The 24,514-nt window shown below is 41.6% G+C and overlaps 1 protein-coding gene across 3 annotated transcripts; it reads right to left on the bottom strand.

The window, feature by feature from the left end:
- Positions 1-1,156: 1,156 nt before the first annotated feature.
- NAA20 (N(alpha)-acetyltransferase 20, NatB catalytic subunit) lies at positions 1,157-18,246 on the bottom strand. 3 transcript variants are annotated; one of them, XM_025399511.1, is made up of 6 exons: positions 17,881-18,246; positions 12,538-12,562; positions 9,297-9,387; positions 8,131-8,266; positions 2,143-2,288; positions 1,157-1,683 (listed from the first exon to the last, which is right to left on the bottom strand). In XM_025399511.1, the coding sequence occupies exons 1-6, from the start codon at positions 17,931-17,933 to the stop codon at positions 1,598-1,600; spliced, it is 537 nt and encodes a 178-aa protein (XP_025255296.1). In that variant the 5' UTR covers positions 17,934-18,246; the 3' UTR covers positions 1,157-1,597. The 3 variants fall into 3 exon arrangements, with proteins under 3 accessions (XP_025255296.1, XP_025255297.1, XP_025255298.1); XM_025399512.1 differs by having other exon boundaries at positions 17,274-17,982; XM_025399513.1 differs by lacking the exon at positions 2,143-2,288.
- Between the last annotated feature and the right edge of the window lie 6,268 nt (positions 18,247-24,514).

The following is a 24,514-nucleotide window of genomic DNA, read 5'->3' as shown; positions in this document are numbered from 1 at the left end:
GTGTTTAAGGATGGAAGAAAATAGGACTGTTGAGATAAAAGGCAAATCTGTTTTCATCCTGACTGCTTTAGTCACTGGACCAGCATCAGCTGCTGCAGTGTCAGATCACATCTCAAGTAGAGGTCTGCCTAGTGAGTGAGCAGAACATCATCTTAATGAGGCCTTTGGCTCATCCAGTCAGGGAGTGAGATGAAAACAGGTCAGAATGCAAGTGACTTAATCACAGTCTTCCTAGAATTACCTGTTTATGTTGCATGTATGCATAAGAAAAAAATTCTGTCATGTTCCCAAGGTAGAATTGTAATAAGCATGTGCCAGTGTGAAAGCTGGAAGGGAAAAAGCTATTCTCTAACAGGAGAACATATTCACTTCTCTCCCACCCTCAACTCCACCAAAATAAATCCTTTCAATAGTAAAAGTTTAATAATTTCTTGTGGGTTTTTCTTAAGTCTTTCACTAACTGGATATTTTCACATATTACAGAGGATGACACTACACATAAAATACATGGTTGGCCTATGCTATAGTTACATGACCTTTCTTTACGAATTATGTTCTTTTTCCTCTCTAAAAAAAAAAAAATAACCTCAACAGTTTTGGGTTTTTTTGGTTTTTTAGAAAGGCAGCATTTAAGTAAAGCATGGTGAAGAGGAAAAAAGATCTAGGACAGTGTAACAGTATGAACGCAGGTGACTGGGAAGAATTTACTACATGATAAGAAGGGAGCTTCTTAAGTATGCTGGGCAGTGATTGCTTCAGGTGTGCATTTTTAAAATATTATGTATGGAAGTCACAATTTAATGAAAAAAACATATCCTGAATGATGACCTTTCACAATCCTGATTTGTTTTTTCTCTTTTTTTTGAGGCAGGGTCTCACTCTGTTGCCTGAGCTGGAATGCAGTGGGACAATCTCAGCTCACTGCAACCTCCACCTCCAGGGTTCAAACAGTTCTTGTGCTTCAGCTTCTGCATAGCTGGGACACCCAGCTAATTTTTGTATTTTTTAGTATAGATGGTATTTTTAGTATAAATTTTGGCCAGGCTGGTCTCGAACTCCTGACCTCAAGCAATCAGCCCACCTTGGCCTCCCAAAGTACTGGGATTACAATCTGATTTAGTTTTACAAATGACTAACAAACTTCAGAAAACATTCATAGGGTCAACAATGTATTTTATTATACATCTTAGATTTATACATTTCATATATGCTTTTAAAGCTTCAATTAACAGTTCAATACAAAATTTAAAAACAAATATATGCAGCAGTGGTTCTCAGGCACAGAATTTAGGAGGAGACTAAAGCAAATCTTTTCCCTAGCATACATACAGTGAGTATTATGAACCATGAGAGTGGGATGTTTCCTTCTGACCTAGCTGCCTTTTTGATTGAATTTTGTTAGTGAACAGCTTTAATAGGTATGACATTGCTAACTGGAAACAATGAGATTTTAAATAAATTGATAACCTGTATTTTCTTGAAGTCTTTAAGACCTAAAATGATTACTTTTCTCCTAATAGAGCTCCAGAATCATCCAATGAAAATAATATTTTCCATAAAGTATCTAGAGTATCTGCCTAAGAACCACTGCCCAGGGTTATTCAATGTCTTCAGGCCTCACAGGATGAGGTAATGGTATGATGGATTTCTTCTCAGTGTCCCTGGAAAGTGCTTTCCTCATATCTGTAAAGAAGCAAAGTTTAATATAAACACTCAAACAACATATTCTATCAAATGTAAAGTGTATAGATAAAGTTCCCATAAGAGGTTTTATCCCCTACCCCTACTTCCACCAGATTCTAAGCAAAATGTATTTATAAATAAGTCGCCCAACTGCCAAGTATACCAGATGCTAACCAAACCTCACCCAGGATTCAGCTCACAATACACGTTCTTTCTTGTTATTAAAATAATATGTATGTAACATAGTAAAACAGTAATGTACAGAAATTAACCATTGGTTAGTTAATAGGTAAGTTAATTATTACTAATAAGTTCATAAAGGTAGGTTGAGGGAGATTTAATATTAAAGTCAAATATGATTCTTCTACATTTATTAAAATAATCAAAGACTACAATCTGTAGAATGAATGTAACTGTTTCGACTTCTTCTTGAGGATACTGCCATGGAAGGGAGCTTACCATAAGCGTCCTCATCAGGCTCCCCGTTGCTGGCCGAATAGTACTCTATGACCGTCCTATATACACTGTAGCCCAACTGCTTGTACATGTTAACTGCAACTTGGTTAGATACTCTTACAAAGAGATCGACAAAAAATCCACCCTTTCTTTTAAAAAAAAAAAAAAAAAAAGGAAAATGTTAGAATGTGAGACACCCTAGAAAGTAATAGATACACATTTTTTTAAAACATGTGTTTTTACCTTGCTCTGACTACTACTCAGAATGGTAGTAATAGGACTTTGTAGCTGATTACATGGTAATAGAAATTTGTATTACTTAGGATTTATGACAATTACTTTGCAGTATAAGATGACTGTATGCATACTAGCATTCCAAAAGCTGCAACACGTTTTCTTAAAAGATAAACTCAAGGCATTTGTTCTACAAATTCACCACTTATAACAGTTTCTCCTGTTGATGAAGTTTACATACATGGAATCATATTCTTTTGTCTTTTGCTTCTCTCAGTCAACTAACATTGTAAAAGCTTCAAGAGTGGCTGGGCTTGTGCACCACAAGTCATTCACAGTCCTGTTGATACACATTTCTGGCTTTTACTGTTACAAACGATGCTCCTATGAATACTTCTGTTGAGTGTCTCATGTAAGGTCTATAGCTAGGAGTCTCACTGTTGTGTCACAGGGCACATCTTCATTAGTTAATGCCAAACTGTTTTCCCAACTGGCTTGTACCAACTCACTCTCGCACAGAAGTGAGTAAGCGTCCATTCCACAGCAGCAAGGCTTGGTGCATCAGATGTTTTTATTTTTGCCAATCTTACAGTGTAACTATATCTCAGATTTTAGTTTGTATTTGCAATTACTAACGATGTTGAATATATTTCTGTTGGTTGGCCATTTAGATTTCTCCTTCTGTACAGTACTTAAATCTTTCACACAGTTTTTCGCCCGCTACAGTTCTCTATGTATTGTGAATATTCAGTACTGTGTAATGTCTTTGCAAATATCTTTTTCCAGTTTGTGGTTTGTCTTGTCATTATTTTTATGGTATCTTTTGATAAAAAAAGTTACTTCACTTCAGTGAAGCTGAATATATGATGGCCTTTTTAAAAAGCCCTACACTAAGGCCACAGAGACACTCTGCCATATTCAATTCAAAAGACTTCTTAGCTTTACTTTCACATCTAGGTTTTTAATAAATCTGGAGTTGATTTGTGTATGGAATAGTGGTAATCTGGGAAATTTTTTTTTCCCATAGGGACATCCAATTGTCCAACCACCTTTACTGAAAAGTCTATCTTCATACTACTGATGTGCAATGCCTCCTTTGCGGTATGTTAAAGTCCATATATTCTCGGGTCTGTTTCTCAAATTCTGTAGCACTGGTCTAGATAACTACAGCACTAAGATACAGTCTCACTCTTTACAGTGTGATACCTGGAGGGGGCACATCACCCATTTTGCTGCTATTCAAGAATATCTTGTCTCTTTTTTGCTCTTTCTATTCCTCTACATGTTTCAGAGTCAGCTTAACAAGTACTATAAAAAATACTTGGGATTTTGACTGCAGTTACATTGGAACTGTGGTCAATTACCTGTTTTACTGTATCCTCTAATCCAGTGATAGTTTATCACTCCACTTATCAGGGCTACTTTAATATCTCTCAAAAAAGTTTTTAAAATGTCAGAGGTCTTGCATAGCACTTGCTAGATTCTTAAGTATTTAATATTTTTTCATGCTATGGCATCTTTTCTAAATTTTACTGTTTGTAAATATATAAATACCATTGATTTTTTTATACTGACTTTATATCCAACAACCTTGCCTACCTTTAATTCTAAACATTTATTTCTAGATTCTTGTGGATTTTATATTTGTATAATATCTGTGCAAAATAAGTTTTGTTTCCTCTCATATGTAAATACAATTGCTTTTTATACTGACTTTATATCCAACAACTTTGCCTACCTTTTATTAATTCTAAATATAGATTCTTATGGATTTTATATTTGTATAATCGTATCTGTGCAAAATAAGTTTTGTTTCCTCTCAATCCTCCTGTTTATTTTTTCCTGCTTTCCTGCACTGTCTATAATTTCTAGTAAATTACTGAAGAGGGACTAACTTGTCCCTGATTTCAAAAGGAAAGCATTCAATGTATCACTACTAAATATATTTACTACAGATTTCTTGTAGATATTTTTCAGGTTAAGGAAGTTCCCCCTTTCTATTTCCTAGTTTGCTAACAGTTTTTATCAGGAAAGAATATTGGATTTTATCAAGTTTGCTGCACTTTCTAAAATAACCAGTGTTCTCCTTTAGTGTAAAGTTGAAACCACCTTGTTTCTGATGTGTCATCCTATTTATGTAGTGCCAAATCCATTTTGCTAATTATTTTTCCGGGATTTTGCATCTGAGTGAGATCTTCCTCAAATTTTCCTTTTCCATATTTTGTCAAGTATTGTTATCAGAGTTATCCTCGCCTTAAAAAATAAGTTGAGGAATGTTCCCTTTTTTAGCTTGTGCAAAATAGTTTCTGTAAAAGTGACCTTTCAGTTGTTATTTCTTAAATGTTTGGTAAAATTGGCCAGAGAAGCCACAGCTTTCTTCGTGAAAAGATTTTGGGCTACTGATTGAAATTCTTTAGGGCAGGGGTTGGCTCACAACCTATTTTGCTACTGCCTTCAAGCTAAGAATGGTTTTTGCAATGGTTGTTAAAAAACAAACAAACAAAAAACTATGTAACCAAGACTTTAGGTGGCCTATAATGCCTGAATATTTACTATCTGACCCAGAAGAAAATTGCTGATTCTTGTTCTATAGGCTTGACAAATTTCTATCTCATTGTTCTATCAGAAAAAAAGCATGTCTCAATCTCACATAATAATTATTTGTCTATTTCTCCTTGTAGTTTTGTCAATTTGTGCATTTTTACTTTGAAATGATGTCACTGGGTATATACCATTTTAAACTTTTTTTTTTTTTTGAGATGGAGTCTTGCTTGTTGCACAGGCTAGAGTGTGATGGCATGATCTTGGCTCACGGTAACCTTTGCCTCCCAGGTTCAAGCAATTTTCTGGCCTCAGCCTCCCAAGTAGCTGGGATTACAGTCACGTGCCACCACGCCTGGCTAATTTTTGTATTTTTAGTCGAGACAGGATTTCACCATGTTGGCCAGACTGGTCTGGAACTCCTGACTTCAAGTGATCACCTGTCTTGGCCTCCCAAAGTGCTGGGATTACAGTCATGAGCCACCACTCCCAGTCTTGTTACTTCCTTGATTAAATATTTTATCAATATGCAGTGACCCTTTTTTACACTGGTAATAATTATTCAACTATAATTTAACTACTATTAATAAATATTCTAACTTTCTTCTGGTTAGAATTTGCAAGGTAATTTAAAAATTTACTTTCAATCTTTCTGTATTAAAAATATTTTAATATATTTTATACATATTTCCTGTAAACAATATAGACGGCCTTTGTCTTTTAAACAGAGTCATCATAGCCGGCAGGACGTGGTGGTGGGTGCCTGTAATCCCAGCTACTCGGAGGGTGAGGCAGGAAAATTGTTTGAGCCTGGGAGGTGGAGGTTGCAGTGAGCCGACATCATGCCACTGCACTCCAGCCTGAGCAACAGAGCGAGACCCCGTCTCAAAAAATAATAATAAATAAAGTCCTAAGGCCATTAACATTTACTGTTGTAATTACTGACAGTATTTGGATTCTTGGCTACCATTTTATTTCATGCATTTTGTTTTGCCGGTTTAGTTTCCTTTTTCTCTTCTTTGGGGTTGATTTCTATCATTCAATTTTTCTTCTCCTCTACTTGTTTGGTTTCTATTTTTAATGTATACATTGTATACACTATGTATACATGTATATAAGCATATAATGTATACAAGCATGTGTATATATATTATGTATGTATATATGTATACAAACCCCTACAAATAAAGATTACTTAAATCTTAGCAACTAGTCTCAAATAACGAAGGTTTAAAAACTGGAAGGGAAGAGAGCATAGTGGTTTTCTACTCAGAGAGAGAATCTATCATATAAATACCTTAAATTATATGTGGAAGGTCATAGCTAGTTACAACCCACTTTCTTTTTTTTTATTATACTTTAAGTTCTGGGATACATGTGCAGAATGTGCAGGTTTGTTACATAGGTATACACATGCCATGGTGGTTTGCTGCACCCATCAATTCGTCATCTACATCATTAGGTATTTATCCTAATTCTATCCCTCCATTAGACCCCCACCCCCGACAGGCCTCGGTGTGTGATGTTCCCCTCCCTGTGTCCATGTGTTCTCATTGAACAACCCACTTTCTAACTCCCTGTTCACTATACAATAATGCCAAGTACTTTTTTTTCAACATAATGCCATTAATAAATGTGTATAAACTATAATCATGCTAAAAATTTTCTTCCCTTCTTTGTTTGGTCTAGGGAGAACTTGAAAAAAATCTTAAAGATTAGCACTCTTCTTTTTCAGCTAACACAACTTCTTCTCTTCTCTGAATGAGTTTGAGCTCCTTTTGCCTCTAATTTGGCTTGAAGCCTTTGTCAGGCCACAGTTACTTCTTTAAAACTTGCCTTTATTAAATCTATTAATTAAGTGGAAATTAAGCTCAAGAACCCTTCTCAGCAACTATTCTCTTTCCTACCACACTTTTAGGAAACTACAGTGGAGAAAGAAATGGCAGCTTGACAACAGGTCAAGCTTATACAAACCTATCTCTTCTAGAATGAAGATACGAGGAGGGGCTTTCTCTTCTATTTATTGTATTACACGACAATGAAGAGGTTTGATACATACAACACGTCTCTTAAAAAAAAAAAAAAGATGCCATGCTGGCAGTTCGCGAACTGTGCACTTAGGTGCCCTAAAGTGTCCCAAACTCATACAGCCACCAAAGGATATTTCGAATGTTCAGGAAAAACAGCAAAACCTTACACGTCAGATATTGGGAAACTAGTTTGAAGTAGTTCACAAGTTCGACATTAGATCATACTACATTCCTCTTAATGACATAATATTTCTATGAAGCTGAGTTTCTGGCAGTTGCTGTGATTAAAAAAAATATTAGGGCCAGGCACAGTGGCTCACGCCTGTAATCCCAGCACTTTAGGAGGCTGAGACAGGCAGATTACGAGGTCAGGAGATCGAGACCATGCTGGCTAACACAGTGAAACCCCATCTCTACTAAAGAATACAAAAAATTAGCCGGGCGTAGTGGCAAGCGCCTATAGTCCCAGCTACTCGGGAGGCTGAGGCAGGAGAATGGCATGAACCCGGGAGGCGGAGCTTGCAGTGAGCCAAGATTGTGCCATTGCACTCCAGCCTGGGTGACAGAGCAAGACTCCGTCTCAAAAAAAAAAAAAAAAGAAAGAAAACCAATGGGAAACAGGAATGCAGGTGGTTGTGTCAAGTCATCTAACGTCCAACAGGTATACACATCTCATTAGTAGCTAGCCATAGTTATTTAAGATGAAATAAAAATATTTCTTCTTTCTTTTTTTTTTCTAAATGGCTATTAGTTGTTAGGCTATAAATACTTATTAAACAGTTAGAATATAACTGCTTAAAACTGAACTATTTTCTTTTGGCCAAGAAGCACTGTTAAAAATTTATTCAGATGCCAAGGCAATGTTAACAGATATTAGGAGTGTGTGCCACAGTGGCAGGAACACTAAGAGAAACCTCGAGAGCTAGCCTTTGGAACTGATTCCACCAATTCCTCGGCTTATAGGCCTACAGCGGGTCACTGCAATACTTTGCCTTAATTTCCTCAATGGCAAAATAGAAACAATTATCACTTTGACTATGTGACAGAATTGTTGTAAGGACTATTGGAGATGGAGGAACATGAAATTCCTGTAAACTGTAAAGCATGAGAGTTATTCAGCCTGAAGGGGAAAAAAATGGTTAAGGGTCCACAAATCCCTAAGTGTATTTGAAAAACTGAATCTCACCTTTCTGAAATCTCCTCTAGTAACTCCATAAGTTTAGCAGCCAAACCAAGGCGTCGAAATTCTGGGGCAACAGACAGAGCTGTGACATGCCCGTGCCATTCTTCCCTGGCTACTGAGCCTTCTGCTTTACCCATAACTGCCAACAACAACAAAAATCACATTCAGTAACTAGACACTAATTTACATATAAATATACAATTACTGTTCGGTACATTTTTATTACAAAGGAAACTGATAACGAAGTTTTTAAGTACCACCTGAGGTCATCCAGCTAACAGTGCTTTTATTTGAAATTCACTTGTAAATGTAATACTATATGTAGTTCTAAAATCAGAATTAGAACAAAAAAGAATGATATACTTAAAAACACAACTAATTTTGAAAAAAGAACCAGAGTATGTATTTTTTCAAATAGCTACATTTCATATGGGTGTGGATATATGTGGGTACATGTGGATATACATATATAGTTCAGAACTAAAGGTTTTGTTAGTAATGCTAACTCAATGAGGATGCTATGATGCCTGCATTATATACTAAATAAACCATATAGAATTTTAACAAAAGTATAGAAAGAAAGATTTTTTTTTAGAGATGGAGTCTCGCTGTGTCACCCAGGCTGGAGTGCAGTGGCATGATCTCAGCTCACTGCAAGCTCTGCCTCCGGGGTTCAAGTGATTCTCCTGCCTCAGCCTCCTGAGTAGCTGAGATTACAGGCGTGTGACACCATGCCCAGCTAATTTTTTGTATTTTTAGTAGAGGCGAGCTTTCACCATTTGGTCAGGCCGATCTCGAACTCCTGACCTCAAAGGATCCGCCTACCTCAGCCTTCCAAAGTGCTGGGATTACAGGCGTGAGAGCCACTGCACCTGGCCTTAGAATGAAAGATTTTTTTTTTTATTAGAATGAAAGTTTTTTTTAATTATTATTAGAATGACAGATTTAAGAAGACTAAGACCATGTCTGTCTAGTTCACTGCCGTTATCGCCTGGGCCTAGCACAATGCCCAAAACAGAGAAGAGATCAGTAAGTTGTTGAATTGTTGAAGAGGAAAGAAAATTACAAGCATCATGATTATATTCCGATTCTGCAGTCTAAAGCAATTGGTTGAAATCTGTATTAAAATATTTACCTACTCCACAAAATATTAGTGGTATTATACTTACTATAACCCATTAATTCTCCACCAGGTGCCTCTGCAACTATGAAATACTCTGGCCAGTGGGCGAGGTACTGTAGGTAGAAAGGAATCCCATACTAGAGTCCTGTTAAGGAGTGTGAAAAGTAGTGGACAGTAAAAAGTTCTTCATTAAGGGATATTGTAAAAAAAGTTTCCTTTACAAAGTATACTGTTACTTTATCCCCAGCTCTATATGAGTCCTATAATCATACATACCATTACATGAAACATTTAGGTTATCATGGATTTTTAACAAAATTGCCTGGACATAACAGCCTCAAGTGTGGAATGGTGATAGCACTGTCTAATAGAAAGCAGAGAATCAGGACCCCAAAGTTCTACAGTCTACTTCCCTACTGACCATACCATATCTAAGTCTCTCCATTTATCACCTGATACTATTTGTTAGCGGTTTGCCTCCTCTTAGTCTATGAATGTCATGTTCCCTCTATCCCTGGTGCCTGGTACACAGTAGATGCTCAATACATTCATGCTTGCATAATTGCACTGAAAAATTAATGGCTAGTTCCTACTTTGACTTCAGCTATGAGACTGTGAAAATCACTTTACAACCTAAGTCCTTCCAGACCCAACTTAATTACCCAGTTTTTCCTCTCCACTGATTCAAATCCTGCATTTCTAGTAATGCAGATAAAAGCTGACCTAAGGAATCAACTATGTTAACAGTAAATGCCTGAATAATTTGCTCATGACTTAACTCTTCAACCTTGGGATGTCCTTACTGACATGTAATCATTCCTACATTTCTCTTCTTTTTACTCTGTATTTTAATGCATGAGAATGTATTTCTTGGTAGTATAAACTTTCTGATGCAATTTATCAGAGGACACCATCAATCATACATAAATATATTTTTTAAGTTCCTTGAAAACCTGTTCAGTGTGAAATTCTTCAAAATCTCCTGTGAAGGACCATTATTATTTTGAATACCCTTCAAATACAACCCTTAACATGGCAGGCCAGCCAGTCTTCCTGCCAGCCAGCCTCTGACATACACCACAACCATCTCTCCTGTGGCTAACGGAGGAGTCCCAGACACCCCACCCTCCCATCGACCTCCAGGACCCAACAGGTTACTTTCAAATATAGGCTCACCTGGATTATGGGACTTTCATTGTACATTTTAAATGTCACTGGAAGCACACCATATAAACCGATTTGCATCCTAAAATTCTTCCAAATTTTTGTCATTCAAAATTCTTCAAAAATCTTTTAAGTGGTGATATCATTAGTCATAATTTTAAAAGTCCAGATGAACACTGTGGAGATTTTTTGCTTTTCCCATTCAGTTTTGTTTCTGATATGTAGTACTGTTGCTGCCTGCACCTGTAAGTAATTTTTACTGCTGTATACTATTTCTCTATGTGAAGAGACACCTTAAATAACCTGTATCCTGACAATGGACACCTGGGTCATTTCCAGTTTCCCCAAAAAATGTCTGAAATCCTTCTTCAGTACAGCTTAATTTACTTCACCATCTCCTGATTGTTGTGTGTGAATCTTACTCCAAATGCTTAGTAACTCTCCTGCAATAAATAATTTTTGTAATGCTATAACTCAGGGGTTAGCAAACTTTTTCTGTAAAAGGCCAAATAGTAAACATCTAGGCTTTGTGGGCCATACAGTCCCTGCTGGAACTACTCAAACTGCAAAAGCCACAGAAAAAAAATATAAATTAATGAGCATGGTGTCCCAATAACATTTTATTTACAAAACAGGCAGTGGGCCAGATTTGGCCTATGGGCCTTTTGTCAACCACTGACAAACTGCCTCTATTTCTTCTTATTTTTGGCTTTCAGGAAATGGAATTACTATTTCCAAAGTGCCTTCTGGAAAGATAATAGCAACTTACATTGTCACTAGCAATTTATGAGAATGTTCCTCTCACCTCACCATCATCAGCACTGAGGTGTATCATTTTTTTAAATCTTAGCTGATACCTAAAATATGGCATCTCATTTTGGTTTTAGTTTACATGTCTTTTGACCAATGAGACTGATCTCCTAATACCTTCATTAAGCTCCTATATGCCCTCTTTTGATAAATTACCGATTAGCAGAACCCTCCTACCCACCTACAGTAGACATGGAGCATAACCCAGAATCCGAACTGTGTGTTGTAAGCCACTAGAGATGTGGGGTTATCTGTTACAACAGCATAACCAAAGTACCCTATCTTCACATCTTTGCCCCATTTTTCCTTTAGGACAATAATAGACACTGCTCATTGTTACCTCAAATCCTTTATTCACTTTAGTAACAAGTCCCAATTTATAAAGTGGGGCACATTTCTGGACTCTAGATAGGATTCGGTAGACAGGTGGAACATGAAACAGGTGCTGGTCAATGAGACAGAGCAGGGCTGTGCGGCATTTCCCAAAGGTACTCTTTTTTTTTTTTTTGAGACGGAGTCTCATTCTGTAGCCCAGGCTGGAGTACAGTGGCATGATCTCCGGTCACTGCGACCTCCGCCTCCCGGGTCCTGGTTCAATCAATTCTCCTGCCTCAGCCTCCTGAGTAGCTGGGATTACGGAGTGCACCACCATGCCTGGCTAATTCTTATATTTTTATTAGAGACAGACAGGGTTTCACCATGTTGGCCAGGCTGGTCTTGCACGCCTGACCTCGTGATCTGCCTGCCTTGGCCTCCCAAAGTGCTGGGATTCCAGGCTCAAAGGTACTCTTAAAAGGGAAGAACACCCTCACCTCCCCCTCTGTTGATTCTGCTGCCGGAAACATGGCTGTGATGCTGTTTGCTCTGGCAGTATCTGGAACAAGATTACGGCCACTCTGTAGAGTGCTTAACCTGCAGAGAGCCTGGCTGCTGGTGTCTTCATGGAAGCGTCACCTGCCTGGGACTGCTTATCTCCAGACTTTGTTCACACTAGAGAGATGAAGCCGCCTTGCTGAAGTCACTGTGCTTTCTGGTGAATACAGCCATGCTGACTCCTGAGGGGCGAGGTTGGCAGGGGAGCTATGATGTTACAAATTTCTACGATATTAACAGTTTGTCAGCAGATCTAAGACAACTCTTGTTCTCAGTGTCATTTTTAAAAATTGCTTTCAGTGTTGCTTATGATGTTTCCTGACCTACAAGTTTTTAAATTTTTCAGTACTCCTCTGTGTTTCCTTTCATTTCTCTATTTTCTTTATTCTCAGTAAATCTTCATTCAACCTTTTTTTTTTTTTTTTTGTAAAAAAGGATACAGTTTCTGTAAGCGGATCCAAGTTACTGAAAGAAACAAGAGAAATGTCAATAGTAAGCAGCGTTTACAATAACCAGTTGAAATAAGCCTGCTAAAGCTAACAATAATAATGCCACAAGGAAAACAAACCATGTTTCATCAACAATTTTAAGGCCAACTTTAGGGCTGAGGAAGATGATTTAATCTACCTAATAACCATAATAAGCTGTCACAGCAACTATTAGGGTGTTTATACATTTTTTCATTTAACTGCTACTTGCTTCTTTAAAATTAAAGTTAATAAATCTCCATCTCGCATTTTCTAAGTGGCAACAAATTGCTAATGGAACTGGGGATCAACTAGGGATGTAGCTCGCAGAGATGGAAGGTCAAACTCGCCCACTGCAGCATCTAACCCCATGGATCCTCCCTGCCTGTGTCTGGGTCCTCCCTGACAATTGCTCCTTTATCCCACCCTGTAAATGCGGTCACTCCCACCACTCGGTTTTTGCTCCCCACTCCTATTCTACACTCCCACCTCCCTGTCCCCACCATCCCCATTCCTATATGTTCAATCACGTGTTCTTGGTGGATGCCTCCCAACCTGGCTCTGCTGCTGTGGGCGCTTCAACCAGCACATCCCAGCACACCATTCCCGAATCTGCATTCTGAAAACCCACCTCCTCCGTCCCCTCACTTCCCTATTCAATCAGTGGAGCCATTATTTTGTCAGGCTCAAAACCAGCTACTTTTCAGTTGTTCTCCTCCAATTTCTAGTCAAATTCTCCTTTGAGACCCACAGCGATGCTAGTCATATCATATTCTGTAGTATAGCAGTTCCTAAACTTTTTGGTTTCAGAACTCCTTAACACTAAAAAGTTACTGAGGACCCCAAAGAACTTTTGTTTATATGGGTAATATCTACTGATATTTACAAATTTTTAATATTCACTCAAAAATAATAAATCAATTACACGTTAACACAAATAACTTTACCAAAAAATCACTATACTTCCGAAAACAAAAAACAAAATCCAGTGACAACAATGGCATTGTTTTAACAATTCTGCAACGTCTTGCTTAAAAGACAACCGGATTCTCAAGCATTTGTTATGCTTGCTGCTGAAAGATCACACCTTGGGAAGCTCCACTGTGTACTTGTGAGGGAATGACAGTGGAAAAGGCAAAAAACCTTCTTAATACATCATGGAGATAGCTCTGACCTCACAGAATATCTGAAACAATCTTGGGGACCCCCAAACCCTGGCCCACACCTTGAGAATCACTGCTCTAATACAGTGCAGGGAGTCACTCCCACACTTCTCAACAACTGCTTTATGTCCTCTTGTCTGCCCACCCACACCCCCACCTCCAGCCCCACCATCTCAGGGGCTTCCTATTCCATCACGAGGAAACGATAACAGGAAGAAGAAGGCTTCACCAAAGTCCCCCCACTGAACCCACGCACACAGGCATCTGCACCCATATGCTACTTGCTTTCCTGTCACCAGGCACGGAGTGCTGGCGAGAGACCCCCTCAGTACTCGGGACCCTCCTCCTGCAATTCTTTCCCTCCTTCATCTGTATCTTCAATTTCTCTTTCCTGGAAGAAACATAAATATGATGTGCACTGAGCCATCAGCTGCTCTTGAACAGCTTCCCACTGCTGGGACAGCCTGAAATGCTGTCTTCACTCAGCTTCTGAGACCATGGGGTTTTCCTCTCACCTCACTGAGCCACGTGGTCTCCTTTACTTGAACACTTGATGCCCTACGGCGCCATCTTACAGCCTCTTTTTTCTACATTTGTGTTGACCCCCACATTTCCATCTTTAGCCCAGACCTAATCTTGAGACGCCCATGCCCAGATGCCTTCCTGGCCCCTCCACCTGGGTTTCTTGGTGCCCTTGGCAGAGAAGCTCAGGTCTTATGATGGCCTCTCCAAGTCCTGCCCTTCTGACTCTCTGCTATCATCCCCTTACCCTCCCACGCTCACTCTGTTCCAGCCACATGGCCTACCTCCTATTTGAAACAGGGGTGTCTTCACTTACTGTTCCCTCTATTTGGAAGCTCCCCTTTCCCCCAGTATTCATGCAACTCATTCCTAACTTCCCCAGGTCTTTCTTCAAGGGCACTCTCCCTGAACCCCCACACTAAAGCTGAATCCCCACTCGCTTCTAGCTTTCCTTCCCTGCTTCTATTTTCCTGTGTAACTGAACACTAAGCTCCACATGACTCCCCGCACTGTGTTAGAGCAGTGATTCCCAAGGTGTGGGTCAGGATTTGAGGGGGTCCCTAAAATTGTTTCAGGTTTTCCATGAAGTCAGCGCTACTTTATGATACATTAAGGTGTTTAGAGGGAAAAATGTACATTCTATAAAGACATCTTTTTGGTTATGTCTTGCTCATTGCTGTGTCTCTAGAACTGGCACACAGTAGGCACTCAAATATTTTTCCAAGAATAAAATATGTGTTAAATTAATTGCAGTGTTGTACATCCACGGATTCTTTCGATTCCGACTGCAACATCTAATATGAGTCATTCTCAGAGTTTTCTACCAAAATGCCCTAATCAAAGAGGCAAGTAAATAGAAAAAACGGGGAACCAGGTGTGGTGGCTCACACCTGTAATTCCAGCACTTTGGGAGGATAAGGTGGGAGAATCACTTGAGCCTGGGAGTTCCAGACCAGCCTGGGCAATAAAACAAGACCCTGTCTCTACAAAAAATTTTTAAAAATTAGTGGGGTGTGGCAGCACATGCCTGTAGTCCCAACTACTCGGGAGGCTGAGGCAGGAGGATTGCCTGGGCCTGGGAGCTTGAGACTAAAGCGACCTATGATTGTGCCACTGCACTCCCATCTGGGTGACAGAGCGAGACCCTGTCTCAAAAAATAAAAGAAAATGAGGAATAAATGGAGCTCCCCTACTGGCACATTCTGAAGATGCCACGTGATTCTCTGAAATCTAATATTTTCTTGTAAGTGTTCCTGTGTTATTTCCTTTCTATTTATTTCCATGTAAAACAGTTGTCCTGTCCTAGATCTTCAGGTAAAACTGATTCCCCATAAGGCTTAACTTTTCTTGAAGCTTCAAGGCATCCTGTCACCTCCCATGCTGCACCTCCCAAACTGAAGCCTCTGCCAAGTCATCATCTCTGGGCCACTGCCAAGGCCTCCTGAATGGCTTACCTGCCCAGTTTACCTGCTCTCATCACATGACAGCCCACAGAGCTCAGTGGTTAAGAATTTGAATCCATCACCTAGAATCCACAGTGAACATTTTGCTACACTGGCTTCATCATCTCTCTCTGCCCATCTATCAATCCTAGATTCATTTTGAAAAACAATAGGGCAGTATGTGAAAACTAAGAACCAAGTGGTTCCGATTCAAGTGTCAGGAGGATAGAAAGGACTATGGGATGAGATGGTTGGGAACATTTCAAAGAGGGGTGAGCCTCTCCAGAGGCTCCAGGTGGGTTAAGACCCACTCCAGAGCAGTGGATCGCAAACGGAATGTGCGTTTCTAACATGGTCCCTGTGATCGGGGACCACATCTTTTAGAACCACTGCTCCAGAACCAATCTCCTTGGATGAAATTCCTTGCTTTACTCATCCCCACCTGGGCCAATTCACTTGTGCTTGCCATGCCTTGGTTTACTCATACACAAAATGGGGATGACAGCACCTCAAAGAATTGTGAGGATTAACTGGATTATTATGTGGGCACTCAGAACAGTGCAGGGAACAATGAGTTCAACACAAGTCACCGCAGCTATGAAGCTTAGACCAGACTGGCCCAACAGAAAATTCTTTTCACAGGATCAGGTCGAAACCCCTCCTGTTTCACCCATTTCTCCACGACTGCTCAGGGACAGAAAGCCACTAGATTCGCACTGACCCCAGTTGTCTAACCGCACTTCAAGTGTCCCCACTTTCATGCCCCGCTCCTTCTCTGGAACTTCCTTCTTCCTCACTTACCAATGTGTCACCCATCCTTCAAGGCTCACCCTCTCTTTGAAATGTTCCCAGCCATCTCATCCCATAGTGCTTTCTATCTTCCCGACACTGAATCAGAACCACTTGGTCCTTAGTTTTCACATACCGCCCTGTTGTTTTTTAAAGTGGATCTAGGACTCATAGATAGGCAGGAGAGATATCAGTGTAGCAAAATGTTAACTGCAGAATCCAGGAAAAGTGTCTATAAAAGCACAGGGTGAAATTCCTCCAACTTTTCTAAATGTGTGGGAATCTTCATAATAAAACATTTTCTTTAAAAAAAAAAAAAAAAGGCCGGGCGCGGTGGCTCAAGCCTGTAATCCCAGCACTTTGGGAGGCCGAGACGGGTGGATCACGAGGTCAGGAGATCGAGACCATCCTGGCTGACACGGTGAAACCCCGTCTCTACTAAGAAATACAAAAAACTAGCCGGGCGAGGTGGCGGGCGTCTGTAGTCCCAGCTACTCGGGAGGCTGAGGCCGGAGAATGGCGTGAACCCGGGAGGCGGAGCTTGCAGTGAGCTGAGATCTGGCCACTGCACTCCAGCCCGGGCGACAGAGCGAGACTCCGTCTCAAAAAAAAAAAAAAAAAAAAAAAAAGGTACCCGCAAATCAGAGGTCTGGCCTTAACTCGAATCCAAAGAGACTGCATCCAGGGCTCTGGGCACAGCAAGCCTCCCCTAAGATATGCCCTGACTCCTCACACAGGAAAGGTGTCTACACCCGGGTGCGCAGCTACAGTAACTAAACTTGCCAACAGTAACCATGACTGAGACAGCATCCGCTGCCGGCAACACAGTGATCGGTGTTATTTCATTTAGATACAATTTAACCACGGCCACCAGGTGGGCTTCACCATGTACACATCCCAACAGCTGCTGACCAGCTTCCGATCCTCGCAAGCCCCCTCTGCGGCCGGGCCTTCGGCGGTGCCCACTGCCCAGAAGAGGCGCGGCCCGGCCACGAGCCAGCAAGCAGTGGGGCAGGGCGAGGAGCCCAGTTGGTGGGCTCGAGGCCGCGCCCCAGCTCGCCCCATCACCCCAGTGCCTCCTGACAGCGACCACGAGCGGCGGCCCCAGCGCTGCCCCAGAACCCGCGAGCTAGCAGGGTCCAGAGACAAAGTTTGAGCACCTTGGGCAAGGTCGCCAAGGCCGGCGTGCATCGACTCCAGGCCCGTCCGTCCCTGGACCCTGTGGCCCCAGGGAGGCGCCCACGTCGGCCGGCGGGGGTGGTTCTCGCGGGTCCCCGCCCGGGCTTGGGGTCCCGCCGGGAGGGTGAGGCTGGGGCCGGAGCTGGCGGGGCTGGAGGTGGTGGGGCCAGAGGTGGCAGGGCCCGACCACGAGCGGCTGGCCCTAGGCGCGTGTCACTCACATGTTGTTGAAGCGGAACAGGTCGTCGCAGGTGAAGGCCCGTAGCGTGGTCATCGCGCCGCCGCCGCTTCCGAAGCCAGTTCGCCAAGACCCAGCGCCCGCCCCGCCGCCGGAAGTCTCCCGGAGTGCGGCCGCCCCAGAACCCAGCCGGACGGGGTATTGCTTCCGGGCTACGAGTTGCTCGGCAACGACAGCAGCGAAGCAGCTTCCTCTGGCGGCCGGCGGCGAGAATTGCCAGGCCGCTCCTGTAAGGCCTCCGGGGCTCTGGCTGCCCAGAACTTCGGAACCCCTCCTGGAAAGCGGCTGCAGAAAGCAGGCGGCGACACCTGGGAAGGAAAGAAGCTGCTGGTGATGCGGAAACCCAAGCAGAAGAGCGGGGTTCACAGCCACCCGGTGCTGCAGAGTAAATGAGGAATGGGAGAATTCATGACCCAGAGTCGCTTGTCCCAGTGATGCGAGTCGCAGATATCATCTTAAAATGTCAATGCCACGTTTAAAACCAAAAAGAAGGCCGGGGGCGGTGGCTTACGCCTGTATTCCCAACCCTGGGAGGCCGAGGCGGGCAGATCACTTGAGTTCAGTAGTTCGAGACCAACCTGGCCAAAATGGCGAGACCCGCTGTCTACTAAAAAAAAAAAGAAAAGAAAAGAAAAAGAAAGAAAGAAAAATTAGCTGGGCGTGGTGGCACGCGCCTGTAATCCCAGCTACTTGGAGGCTGGGGCAGGAGAATCGCTTGAACCCAGGAGGCGGAGGTTGCAGTGAGCCGAGATCTCGCCACTGCACTCCAGCCTGGGCAACAGAGCTAGACTCCGTCTCAAGAATAAATAATAAATAAATAAAAACAAAAAGAAATGTAAAATTGATTTTGATAGTACATTTTACCCATTTATTTTTCCTATTTAGGAAAAATATTTTTCCCTGACGCCACTTTATTATACCCGAAATATCATTTCAACATGTAACCAATCAATACTCAACATGTAATCAGTCAATAAAAAAATTAATGTGATATGTTACATTCTTTTTTGCAAAGACTTTGAAATCCGGTGTGTATACAATTGCAGTGCATTTCAATCTGAGAGAGTACCTGTCATCGGAAACGCTTGTTCTCTATTTAGATTTCATCAATGTATGGTTAAAAAGCAGATTCTCATATCCAAGTGGTTCCAAATATACTGTTTTCAAATCGCTGAATCAAACATCAGTTTTTAAATTTAAAGTAGTTAAAATTAAAAGTTAAAAATTTCTTTCTTCAGGCCAGACACAGTGGCTCACGCTGTAATCCCGGTTACTTGGGAGGCTGAGGTAGGAGGATCATTTGAGCCCAGGAGGTAGAGGTTGCACTGAGCCATGATTGCACCACTGCACTCCAGCCTGGGTGACACAGCAAGACCCTGTCTCAACAAGATAAGATAAAAGAGAGATAAAATACATAAAGCAAGCAGGAATGCTGAAATGTATTTACATGTAAGCGTTAAACTGGTCAATATCCACAGAGCTGTAATCCACTGTCTCTGATGGACACTGTATAACACCATGCATTTGTATTTTATGGACAAAAATTTTCATCACTATCAATTTTCCTTAGCTTACAAATTGGTAAAATTTTGTATTGTCAAAGACAATAAAAAGCAGAGAAAACCTGGAAACGTGTACTAGACAGGACACCCAGTAATCTTTTTCTGGCCATTTCAAAATGTTTCATAATTTTTGTGTGTGTGACATGAGCTAATGTTGATTTGAATCTTGTTCCTTATGAAGTAGTGAAGGTTTTTGTAATATCTTTGGCTCTGATTCATTGGTATTATAAACATTAGAAGTTTATAGCTACTTTATGTTTGTATCTAGGTAATGGTGGAATAAACATGATTTTGATTTTTAGAAAAAAACACTGTGGATTTAACACAAAGGTAGTACTGAAACCCTGCAGAGACTGGATGCTGTGGGCCAGCAGTTTGCAGCACTGATACGACTTATTATTCTGATTTTGAGGCACAGATCAGAAATGTCCTATAGCTATGTGGCCATTCCAACACATGGGGTCAGAGGAACGTGCAGGGAAGTACAGAGAATATCCTGGATATTCACCACCTGGTTCTCCCTTCTCTCCTGTTTGTCTACTTATTTTTAAACTGTTATCAGTTTCCATTGCTGATTGCCGCCTATGAATTAGCATCTCAAAGGGTGGCCAGTAAGTGCCCAGCAAATATCGATTAAACAGCTGAGTGAAAAAGTGGCATGCAGGTTACCCAGAAGATAATGTCATCCTTGGTAGTTTACAAAGAGGGTATTCACGTTATCAACAAAGGTATTTCACCTCTCTGTGCCTCAGTTTCTGTAAAAGGTGCATAATCATAGCACCTACCTCACTGAATTATTATGAAGATTACATGAGTTAATATTTGTAAAGCACTTATAACAGTGCTTGCCACATTTTAAGTGCCATATAAGAGTTTGGTAAGGAAAATAATGAAATTAAGTATTTTGCATTTTGAAGGATCAGAATCTGGAGATGTAGAGTTAGGAGAGGCACAGCCCTCAACCATAGACCTTAGCATAAATGGCTCTGGAGGGGCAGTGGCTGCCCACAGTCCCCGATGAGCAGCTTAGAGGAGATGGGTGAGGCTTTGGAAGCCACCTCCCTTTCCTCTTATTGTCTTGCTCCCACCAGAAAAGTCTACATGTTGACACACTTGTTTTATGGGTTTTAAAAATACCTTTCAGGGCTATTTACATTTTTTTTTTTTTTTTTTTTTTGAGACGGAGTCTTGCTCTGTCACCCAGGCTGGAGTGCAGTGGCTGGATCTCAGCTCACTGCAAGCTCCGCCTCCCAGGTTTACGCCATTCTCCTGTCTCAGCCTCCCGAGTAGCTGGGACTACAGGCGCCCGCCACCTCGCCCAGCTAGTTTTTTGTATTTTTTAGTAGAGACGGGGTTTCACCGTGCTAGCCAGGATGGTCTCGATCTCCTGACCTCGTGATCCGCCCGTCTCGGCCTCCCAAAGTGCTGGGATTACAGGCTTGAGCCACCGCGCCCGGCCTCGGCTATTTACATTTTTAAAGACCTTTTAATAAAAATGATATATGCACATTATTAAGAAATCAAAGACTTGTGGAAATGTACAAAGAAGAAAACAACAAATCATTCAAAATTTTGCCACCTGGGAATAAACCATGTTAACTCACAGAGAATTTCAATCATCTCTCTATGTAGATTAAGGGGTGAGAAAGAGACTTTTACCTAAAAGGGATTCTAATTACATATGTTAATAGATTATGAAGTATAAGGTATTACTATACTTGACTTTTTTCTTTAATTTAACAGAAGAAAAACAAATCAAATGAAAATGAAAGAGTGCCAGGCGCTGTGAGTCACTCCTGTAATCTCAGCACTTTGGGAGGCCAAGGCAGGTGGTTCACCTGAGGCCAGGAGTTCGAGACCAGCCTGGCCAACATGGTGAACCCCATCTCTCCTAAAAATATAAAAACTAGCTGGGCATGGTGGTGGACACCTGTAATCTCAGCTACTCAGAAGACTGAGGCAGAAGAATCGCTTGAACCTAGGAGGCAGATGTTGCAGTTTACTGAGATTATACCACTGCACTCCAGCCTGGGCGACAGAGGGAGACTTCATGTCAATAAATAAATGAATAAATAAATAGGCCGGGCGCGGTGGCTCACACCTGTAATCCCAGTGCTTTGGGAGGCCGAGGCGGGCGGATCATGAGGTCAGGAGTTTGAGACCAGCCTGGCCAACATGGTGAAACCCCGTCTCTACTAAAAATACAAAAAAAATTTAGCCGGGCGTGGTAGCAGGCGCCTATAATCCCAGCTACTTGGGAGGCTGAGGCAGGAGAATTGCTTGAACCCGGGAGGCAGAGGTTGCAGTGAGCCGAGACCGTACCACTGCACTCCCAGCCTGGGTGACAGAGCATGACTCTGTCTCAAAAAATTAAAAAATAATGAAAGTAATAAATAAATAAATGTGAAAATAAAGAGATTGCTGAGCAGCACAAAATAAAAGCTCCTAAAAGTTTCCTGTAAAGTTTAAGATATGTATAGTATTATACATGTATTAAATATACTTTCAATCTCCTAATGAGGATAATTAATGATCAAAATCAGATTTTTTAATAGAAGTTTCAATTTAGGGCACTATTGACTCTTTTTTGTTCTTTTGTTTTTTGGTTTTTTGCTTTTTTGAGACAGGGTCTTGCTCTGTCTCCCAGGCTGGAGTGCTGGCAGGATCTCAGCTCAGTGGAACCTCTGCCTCCTGGGTTCAAGAGATTCTCCTGCCTCTGCCTCCCGAGTAGCTGGAACTACAGGTGTGCACCACCACACGAGGCCTTTGTTTTTTTGAGACGGAGTCTTGTCCTGTTGCCCAGGCTGGAGTGCAGTGGTGTGATCCCAGTTCACTGCAACCTCTGCCTCCTGGGTTCAAGTGATTCTCTGCCTTAGCCTCCCTAGTAGCTGGGATCACAGGTGCCTGCCACCACAGGCTACTTTTTTTGTATTTTTAGTGGAGACGGAGTTTCACCATCTTGGTCAAGCTGGTCTTGAACTCCTGACCTTGTGATCTACCAGCCTCAGCCTCTCAAAGTGCTGGGATTACAGGCGTGAGCCACCACGCCTTTTGCGTGTGTGCATGTGAGAGAGGGTCTCTCTCTGTCGCCCAAGCTATAGCGAAGTGGCATGATCTCAGCTCACTGCAACCTCCACCTCCCAAGTTCAAGCAATTTCATGCCTCAGCTCCTGAGTAGCTGGGACTACAGGCATGTGCCACCATTCTCTATACAGCCACATCACTTTTACAACTATATATCACCTAGTTGTTTGGTTTTAAGTCTATGATTGAGTGGATGTAATTGTCATTCCTGTTTCTTGTTACAGCTCTTCCCTTTCCATTCTTCATTCTGATGCATGTATGGGTTGGCTGAGTTTCTCTGTTGAGCTTTTGTTTGTTTGACTTTGCTGTGCTTTGTTTTTCCTCAGGCTCGTGGTGCTGGTGCTCTATTCACAGAGCGCCCTTGTCTCTTAGGATGCTCAAGTGGAATATTGGCTGGATATTCCTGGATCCCATGTTCTCTCCTCCAAGATTTTGTAAACATCATTACTCCATTGTTTTCTGGTGTTTAAAGTTTCTGGGGGAGAAGAATAAGGCCAGCATGAGTTTTTTCCCCCTTGTATCAGTGGCAATTTATGCTGGAGTCTAATTATAACACTTCTAGAAATATAATTATGATACTTTTAGAAAGAAAACATTTTTAACAGTGCATGTGTTTTAAATCTAGTGAATCTGACAATTTCAGCAGTTTAACACTGAAATGTACTAAAAACTTCAAAACGGAATCACTCATACAAAGCTGATGGGAATGCAAAATGGTGCAGCCCCTCTGGAGAACAGTTTGGTAGTTTCTTTACAAATTGAACATGCAAACATGCAACTACCACTTAACCCAGCAATTGCATTCCTGGGCATTTAACCCAGAGAAATGAAAACTTATGTTTTCATCAAAACATCTATATGAATATATAAGCCAGAATCAAAAAAGTCTATGTACCCTATGATTCCATTTACATGGACATTCTTTGTTGTTGTTGTTGTTGTTGTTGTTGTTGAGACAGGGTATCACTTTGTCACCCAGGCTGGAGTGAAGGGGCATGATCTCGGCTCACTGCAACCTCCACCTCCCCGGTTCAAGCGATTCTCCTGCCTCAGCCTCCCAAGTAGCTGGGGGCTATAGGCGTGCACCACCATGCCTAGCTAATTTTTGTATTTTTAGTAGAGATGGGGTTTTGACATATTGCCTAGGGTGGTCTCCAACTCCTGGCCACAGGTCTTCCACCTCAGTCTTCCAAAGTGCTGGGATTACAGGCATGAGTGAATGTGCCCAGCCATTTATATGACATTCTGAAAGGGCAGAATTATAGGAACAGAATAAAACAGACCAGTGTTTGCCCAGGCTGGGACTGATCATGGTGATGGCTACGTGACCAAATGAGTCTGTCAGAATATATCAAAAGTGTATTAAAATGAGTGAATTTTACTTTATCAAACTTATGCCTTAATAAACCTGACTTTAAAAAGAGGAATCACCCAGCACTTTGGGAGGCTGAGGTGGGAGGACTGCTTGAGGAGTTGGAGACCAGCCTGGGCAACAAAGCGAGATCCCATCCTTACAAAGAAGAAAGAAGGAAGAAGAAGAAGAAGATGAGGAAGAAGAGGAGGAAGAAGAGGAGGAAGAGGAGGAAGAAGAAGAGGAAGAGGAAGAAGAAAAAGAAGAAGAAGAAGGAGGAGAAGGAGGAGGAGGAGGAGGAGGAGGAGGAGAAGAAGAAAAGCCTGGCATGGTGGTGTGTACCTGTAGTCCCAGCTACTTAGGAGGGTAAGGCCAGGGGATCCCTTGAACCCAGGAGTTTGAGGCTACAGTGAGCCATGATTGCACCACTGCACTCCAGTACAGTTAAAAAAAAAAAAAAAAAAGAAAGAAAGAAAGAGAGAGGAGGGGAGGGGAGAAGGAGAGAGAAGGGAAGCTGAGATTGCGCCACTGTACTCCAGCCCTGGCGACAGAGTGAGATTCCGTCTCAAAAAAAAAAAAAAAAAAAAAAAAAGAAAAGAAAAAGGAAAAGGAAAAAAATA

This window comes from Theropithecus gelada, chromosome 10 (assembly GCF_003255815.1).
Source record: "Theropithecus gelada isolate Dixy chromosome 10, Tgel_1.0, whole genome shotgun sequence".
NCBI classification, from domain to species: domain Eukaryota; kingdom Metazoa; phylum Chordata; class Mammalia; order Primates; family Cercopithecidae; genus Theropithecus; species Theropithecus gelada.
Note: the sequence above shows the minus strand (reverse complement) of the source record. Positions and strands in the feature narration are given on the sequence as shown.